Genomic DNA, 8,784 nt, shown 5'->3' on the forward strand with positions numbered 1-8,784 from the left:
ATTTTACAAATTTTGAGTACTTCTAGAATCGACAAGTACCTTAGCATTCCAATGATTAAAGGGCGGGCCAAGTTAGCTGATTTCCAATTCATTATTGATCGTGTGAGGGAGTGTGTAAACTCTTGGAAGAGCAAGTTGCTTAATAAAGCAAAGAGGTTATGCCTGACTCGTTCGATCATATCAGCCATTCCAAGTTACACTATGCAGACACTCTGGTTACCAACAACTATTTGTGGAGCATTAGACCAGATGAATAGATCTTTATTGTGGTCAAATAATGTAGGGAATCATTACTAGTCTTTAACCAATTGGGGTTAATCACTCTCCCAAGGGATAGAGGCAGATTAGGCATTTAGGATGCTAGACAAGCAAATATAGTGCTCCTCGAGAAGTTAGTTTGGGATTTATTGCATTCTCCTGAGAAGTCTTGGGTGCAGATATTTCGCTCAAAATATCTGCAACATGAGACTTTATGGCAAGTTGTAGAGAAACCTGGTTCCACCTATGTGTGGAAAAGCATCATTTGAGCTTTTCAATCCCTTCATATGGGTTATAAAGTGAATCTTGGTGCTGGTAACTCCTCACTCTGGTTTGACAATTGGCTTGGGACGGGTATCTTGAGTCAAGTAGTGCCTTACGTACATATAAGTGACTCCCATATAAGGGTATCTGATTGTTGGTCACAAGGTTCTTGGTGCTTAGACATCCTTGTTACTTCGTTACCTCCGATGTGGAAGGAACGAATCTGCCATATCCAGATTCCCTCAATTCTTAATGGCGACCAAGACTCTTTTTCATGGGCTGGCACGGCGTCAGGTTGTTACTCTACAGCATTTTGGTTTCCACTTTCTATTCCCTCACAGTTCGGATCCTTCTCCATTTATAAGAAGCTTTGGAGTCTCGAAATTTCAACGAAGATCAAAATCTTCTTGTGGCAAGGGTTCCATGATGCCCTCCCCACCAATAGCAAACGTTTTCGCTGCCATATCTATACGACAGAATCATGTCCTCGTTGTAACCATTCTCGTGAAGATGGGCTATATGCTCTCTACGACTGCTCGATATCGTTTAATGTTTGGGAGATGGAAGGAGATACCCCTACTGATTTCCCTTCTATGAATTGCATCATGTCTTGGATCAAGTCTCTTATTTTCCACCCACGAGCAGTGAGACTTTCTTTGACGGCTTGGTGGGTATGGAGACTCCAAAACACGATGGTGTTGAGTACTACCCGTTGGACAGTTCCTTACGTGGTGCGTTAGATCAATGCAAATGTGGCTACAAATACGGTGCTCTTAAAACAATGCAAATTATGGGTGGAACATGCATCTTGGGTGGCCCTTAAGCATCCTAGTGTTAAACACAGATGGCAGTTGGTGACCTAATACTAGGTTGATGGGCATTGGGAGTGTAATTAGAGATTGCGTGGGTAGGTGGTTTTTTGGCTTTGCAAATTCTGCCGTATGGGAAACCCATTTAAAGCAAAATTAATAGCGATGGTAGAAGGATTATCGCTCTGTTGGAATGTGGGGCTTAGACAAATTATTTGTGAAATGGATTGTGTTGAGGTGATTGAAGCTTGCGAATCGTCCTTGGGTAGCATTGAGAGGTGGAAGGATTATGTAGACATTATTCAAATCCCAAAAGAATTATTATCATAGCATTGGAAAATTTCTCTTAGGTGGATTCCTCCATAGATAAATAAGATGGCTCATGCCTTGGTAGGCTCATGCCTTGGTAGGCTTGGGAGCCTCTAACTTAGTAGAGTATGTGGTTTGGCATAAGGCATCGGCTTTCGTACATGAGGTTGTAGAGTTGGATTAATGAAATGAAATATCAAATAATTTTTAAATCTTTAAAAATTTGTAAATTTGACTTATATATTAAGAAAATTTAATTCAACAGTTAAACCATTGAAATTTGATTTGGAATATGAGATATTGAGTAGGGGCTGAATTTCCTCTCTATAATAATAAATCATAATTTATGAAAAAATTAATTTTAATTCTAAGTATTGACTTTTTATTTTTAATAAACATCAAACAAAAATAAAATTAAATAAAACAATACATTAAATAAAAAATGAAAATATAATAATTAATAATTAGAATACTTGATATATATTGAGAGGTTATTTTATAGAATACCGTTAATTTTTTTTACGAAAAAATACCATTAATTCTAATATATGTTTATTTTCCTTTTTCTCACCACTTTTTTTTTCTCTCTTTGTAACGACCCATCCCGGTCGTCACACTACGAACAACACTACACTGCTGAAATATATATACTAAAATAGTATAATAAAATATTTACAACACAAGTTATTAATCAAGCAACCAACGTCAACCAATTATATACAACAAAAAATATACTACTATAAGGTAGCCTACCAAAAAAAAAATTCATCTCAAGGCACCTCCTGTGGTGTGACCCCCTCTACCCCAACATACATATACAGTAATTATAAAAAATAATAATATTTCATCATTAAAAATCAAATTTCCAACCACGTAAGGGTAAAGAGTTCACATTCATAAACTTAATACAAATAACATGTCGGTAAATTTACAAAGAAATAAAACTGAATTTTCTAAAATAATTTAATAAAAACATCTTAACACTAATCATATCTATGTCCCGATGTCACATGTCCTATCAGAGCAAAACCCAACATAGAAGCCTAAGCTTCATCACCAACATCCTCAGCCTCACGCTGATGATCACCTGTATATCAAACAAGAGAAACAACACAAAAGAAGGGAGTGAGAGACATCTCACTCTGGCTCACGGTGTAGGAACGCACACCGGATAGCCAAACACAAACAATACAGTTACCTCATAGATCAATCAACAATAGTTTATTCAATCATCCAAGTCATACAAATAGTAATTTATCATCATTTAATAATAAAGATGCACATGCATGGACACGGACTTCACATTATCATGCATGTGGCGCTAGTAAAACATCACATGGCATATTGCCGCTAGCAATACACGAAGAGTAGTCTAGGAGTACATGCCGGGTCACACCCTCTGCGCACTCTCACTAGAAGGATATACTACCAGAGTCTCGTCGAGATAGCTAAGCCGCGCAAGATACATCCCATGCACACAATGGGCGAGACTGGGACTTCCAAACCGAGCTATCCCCAAGGACTAATCCCCAAAGCTTTTACACTAGGGGGCCTTCTCTGGCGGTGTATTCCATATCGTACCCTTAAAATATTTATGCAAATGATGCATGTCAAACAAGACTCTATGCATTAACACATATCACATTTTCATGTCTCATTCCCATATCACATTATCGTGTCTCAACATATCTCATCATCACATCTCCTCATTATATTTCATCATCACATCTCATCATTACATTTCATCATCACATTCGCATTATCACATCATATTCACAATTTTCACAGAGCACTTTTATTCATATCAGAACTCATTTATTTGCAAAAGTAAACATATATTCATACATCTCATACAACAATGAATACAACAGAACAACCAGAAGCTAAAACAGAAACTATTAGAAATATGTCTGTTTCTCATAGGGTTCCCACAGGAACCCACAGAGCACTCTAATTCATATCAAAACTTGTTTATTTAATAAATTAAACACATATTTATACATTATATTCAACAAGAAATACAATAGAGCAATCAGATAGCAAAACAGAAAACATTCATATTTTGCCTGCTGCTCATAGGGTTCTCTCAAGAACCCATAGAGCGTTCCAATTTATGCAATAAACATTTAAAATAAGACAATTCACGTATATAATTATTATCACAATTAATTTACTCATACAAGCATCAATGCACTCCCTTAGAGTTTCCCGTAGGAACCCATAGAAGTACCAAATTCCACAATCATAGTCTAAACAAAGTTTTTATTCATACACGCATATTAATTAAGTAATTGAAACATACAACACAAATATGACATACAACAAACACAGGATTGGGGGCCAATCCCACTACCCAGCATACAATCCCACACCCAGAGCGATATTTCTCACTCCCCCCTTACCTCGATAAGCAGGAGCCGAATCTTGTTGGTCGCCCCCTCTAGGTTCCCCTTCGTCTTCAGAGAGAAAGGAGGAAGAAGATTAGAAAATGAAAAAAATGAGTTTTAGAGAGTGCAAAACGCTTTATTTATAGGCATCAGGTCGCGGCTAGAACGGCCCGTTCCGAATCCGGAACGGCCCGTTCTGGGCACACGGAATAGGTACAAAAGCCTCTCCCAGAACGGCCCGTTCCAAAACCAGAACGGCCCGTTCTGGGGTTTCCGGAACGACCCGTTTCAATGTGGAACGGCCCGTTCTGAGTCAAACTTTGTTCTTTTAAAATCACATCCGGAACGGCCCGTTCCTAAAGTGGAACGGCCCGTTCTGGGTTAAAATTTTACCCACGAATGCTTGATTTGGAACGGCCCGTTCCCAAAGTGGAACGGCCCGTTCCAGAACTATGAAAATCCAAATTACTGATTATTAAATAAATAAATAAATAACGTATATATATATATATCAAAATAAAATATCAATACAATTTAAAACATGATTTTCTTCAAATAATAATTATAACAAAAATATCATAATTAATAATATTATACAAAATAATTTTCATAAATGATTATTATTAAAAACTTTTAAAAATTCAATCAAACTCATTTAATTAATCAAAATAATTATAAGGAAATAATCTTCATAAATACAAAAATAAATAATAATTATTCGTAGTATTAGTAGAAAAATTCGGGATGTTACAATTCTCTCCTCCTTTTAAAAATTTCGTCCCCGAAATTACTTGAAGCAAATAAAAATGGATATGTCTCCTGCATTTGACTTCTGGAATACTACACACGAGTCCACAACTTTCCCTGTTCCTCTCTTCACCTTAGACCACCACGCTTCCGCTACGTCACTCTCATACATCCTCCTAAGGTCCTAATCCATCTTAATAGCTCCTAAGTGAATACTAAGAGTACTCTTATTTTCTTTTTCAAAGATCATCTTCCTTAATTCGGGATTATTAGGCACATAGATTCTATCCTCAAACCACAAAACACCATCAACTTCCACTCGAAAAGGGTTATCTATAGCCTTACCAATCCTCTATCCACTTGGTTCACTAAGAAAGGATCTAACTCTTAGGCTCCTCTAATCTCATCCATTAATTTACTAGTCACTTTCGACATACTCAATTCAATGCTTCTAAGGGTAAGCTCACAAATCAAGCTTAAATCTCTAAACTCTTCAATCAAATTTAACCTTTAAATCATCAAAATGATAGATGAAAGATCATCCTACTCAAGACATCTATCACCACATTGCCTTTACCTAGATAGCAACTGAGATTAAAATCCTAGTCCTTAAGAAATTCCAACTATATCCTTTGGTCAAAAGATATTTAAGGCTCTAACGATCACTAAATACCTCAAGTTTAGAATCATATAGGTAGTGTCTCCAAATCTTAGTGTAAATATCATAACTACTAACTCAAGGTCATGGGTAAGGTAATTCCTCTCATGAATTCTTAATTTCCTAGAAGCATAAGCTACTACCATTCCTTCTTGCATCAACATGCACTCTGCCCAAACTCATCCTAGAAGCACCACTATATACCACAAAAAACTTACTAAATCTAGTAGTATTAACATTAATCAATCTTTCCTTAAGAGTTTGGAAACTACTCTCACACTTACTATACCACACAAAGACAACACTCTCCCTAGTTGACCTAGTCAAAAGTAATGTTATCTTAGAAATTTCCTCAATAACTCTCCTATAATAATAAGCTTATCTAAGAAAACTCTTAACCTCACTAATTGGCTTAGATATCTCCCCACTTAAACATAACTTCTACCTGAGACAGATCCATGTTTACCTCAACTGGAATTTACAGGAACTAGAAAACTTATCTCATACAATAAAAAAATAATAATAAAATAAAATAAAATAAGATAAAATAAAATAGTAATACTTAGATAACTTAACATACAACCGTCTTGAATATATCTCCACCCTCAACTACAATATGATCATACCACACCCTAAGGTCAATCTCACTAACCACACGACATTCACCAATTGATCCCTAAGGTCATCTATCCACATATCAACATACATGCATATTAAATCATATTAGAATACCTACTTTAAACCTTCAAATATACCATCCATAAGCATGTACATGAACAACCCTTACCACATAGCATCATACAATCTTAAACAACCTCTCAATCCACATGAAAACACCTCAAAACATCTTAACAAAATCAATTATTATCCTTGCATTGCCTACTAACCCAAAAACATTATTACAGCCTACTTCTCCTTTCAACAACTATCAAAGAAAATAACACACAGAGAGTTCTACTCATCCAAATGATCTCAAACCTATCTCAAATGAAAGCTAAGAGAATAAGCTACAACTCCTATGAAGACATAAGATTCTAAAAAGATCATCTTCTTAGCTAAAAATCTCAAAAACCGCAGCAGATATACTCAGCGCTTACAGCTAGACCTTTGATCACTAAAGTAGCTATAACTAGGGCTCTAGACCTCCGTTTTACCTGATTCCAGTTCCATTGGAAAGATAACGTCTAAGGCTACAAGTTTTGTGAAGACCATAAAATCTAAATCTGTCAATAAGGTACTCATACTGGCACAACAAAACTGCAACGAAAATATCCTCTACACCAAGCAACATTAGTGTATCAATATATCTAAGGCCACAAAATACATCAACCCTTCCAAACTCACACCTCAACTTCATATTCAAGCTTTCCACTACACTCCCAAACCAAAACAATTCACATATTGAATACAAAAGGCTTAGAAAATAAAATTCACATGCTACCTAAACCATAAAAGGTCAACATGCAACCATCAAACTCTAGAAATCATCGACACTTCAATCTCTCCTTAAAAATACCAAAACTCCAATTCTCAACATACATCATCCTTAGATTCACTCGCTACAACTATAGCTTTCAAAAAATTCCACCAGTCGTAAACTCTTAATACACTAAAAAAAAATCAATCTCTTACCCAAATCTAAGACCTCAATAGTTCCTACAATATTAGCACAATATCTTGTCTATCACTACTCGCACATATGCTTGCAACACAAGCGATATCACTCAACCACTACTTCTTACGTAAGCAAGAAGTATCAAACAAATAAGCAATCATAAGAATGAAGAAGAGCGGTCATAATGGTATTAGCTAACACTATCATGACTATCATTCCTCTAATTACAAAATAACTATATCAACACAAGAAGAACATCATCATCATCAAAACAAAACATCACCAAAGTACACAACAAACAAGACACAGTCAGAGTACACAACAGAGTCGTGATAAGAACATAACACACACGGTCGATTGGATCGACATGCTCTGATACCACTTAATGTGACACCCTCTACCCCAACATACATATACAGTAATTATAAAAAAATAATAATATTTCATCATTAAAAATCAAATTTCCAACCACGTAAGGGTAAAGAGTTCACATTCATAAACTTAATACAAATAACATGTCGGTAAAATTACAAAGAAATAAAACTGAATTTTCCAAAATAATTTAATAAAAACATCTTAACACTAATCATATCTATGTCCCGATGTCACATGTCCTATCAGAGCAAAACACAACATAGAAGCCTAAGCTTCATCACCAACATCCTCAGCCTCACGCTGATGATCACCTGTATATCAAACAAGAGAAACAACACAAAAGAAGGGAGTGAGAAACATCTCACTCTGGCTCACGGTGTAGGAACGCACCCCGGATAGCCAAACACAAACAATACAGTTACCTCATAGATCAATCAACAATAGTTTATTCAATCATCCAAGTCATACAAATAGTAATTTATCATCATTTAATAATAAAGATGCACATGCATGGACACGGACTTCACATTATCATGCATGTGGCGCTAGTAAAACATCACATGGCATATTGCCGCTAGCAATACACGAAGAGTAGTCTAGGAGTACATGCCGGGTCACACCCTCTGCGCACTCTCACTAGAAGGATATACTACCAGAGTCTCGTCGAGATAGCTAAGCCGCGCAAGATACATCCCATGCACACAATGGGCGAGACTGGGACTTCCAAACCGAGCTATCCCCAAGGACTAATCCCCAAAGCTTTTACACTAGGGGGCCTTCTCTGGCGGTGTATTCCATATCGTACCCTTAAAATATTTATGCAAATGATGCATGTCAAACAAGACTCTATGCATTAACACATATCACATTTTCATGTCTCATTCCCATATCACATTATCATGTCTCAACATATCTCATCATCACATCTCCTCATTATATTTCATCATCACATCTCATCATTACATTTCATCATCACATTCGCATTATCACATCATATTCACAATTTTCACAGAGCACTTTTATTCATATCAGAACTCATTTATTTTCAAAAGTAAACATATATTCATACATCTCATACAACAATGAATACAACAGAACATCCAGAAGCTAAAACAGAAACTATTAGAAATATGTCTGTTTCTCATAGGGTTCCCACAGGAACCCACAGAGCACTCTAATTCATATCAAAACTTGTTTATTTAATAAATTAAACACATATTTATACATTATATTCAACAAGAAATACAATAGAGCAATCAGATAGCAAAACAGAAAACATTCATATTTTGCCTGCTGCTCATAGGGTTCTCTCAAGAACCCATAGAGCGTTCCAATTTATTCAATAAACATTTAAAATAAGAC

At 35.9% G+C, this 8,784-nt stretch overlaps 1 protein-coding gene across 1 annotated transcript; it reads left to right on the forward strand.

Moving 5' to 3' along the window:
* The first annotated feature begins 545 nt into the window (after window positions 1–545).
* LOC145956375 (uncharacterized) lies at window positions 546–1,262 on the forward strand. The gene has a single exon (XM_083071962.1). It carries the CDS (start codon window positions 546–548, stop codon window positions 1,260–1,262), a length of 717 nt encoding a protein of 238 aa, XP_082928088.1.
* The last annotated feature ends 7,522 nt before the right edge of the window (window positions 1,263–8,784 follow it).

The sequence above is a fragment of the Cajanus cajan genome, chromosome 3 (genome assembly GCF_000230855.2).
Source record: "Cajanus cajan strain Asha chromosome 3, NIPB_CcT2T_4, whole genome shotgun sequence".
Lineage (NCBI taxonomy): Eukaryota > Viridiplantae > Streptophyta > Magnoliopsida > Fabales > Fabaceae > Cajanus > Cajanus cajan.

Coding starts and splice junctions, on each gene's coding strand:
- LOC145956375 (XM_083071962.1), top strand. CDS start 546: ATGGGTTATAAAGTGAATCTTGGTGCTGGTAACTCCTCACTCTGGTTT.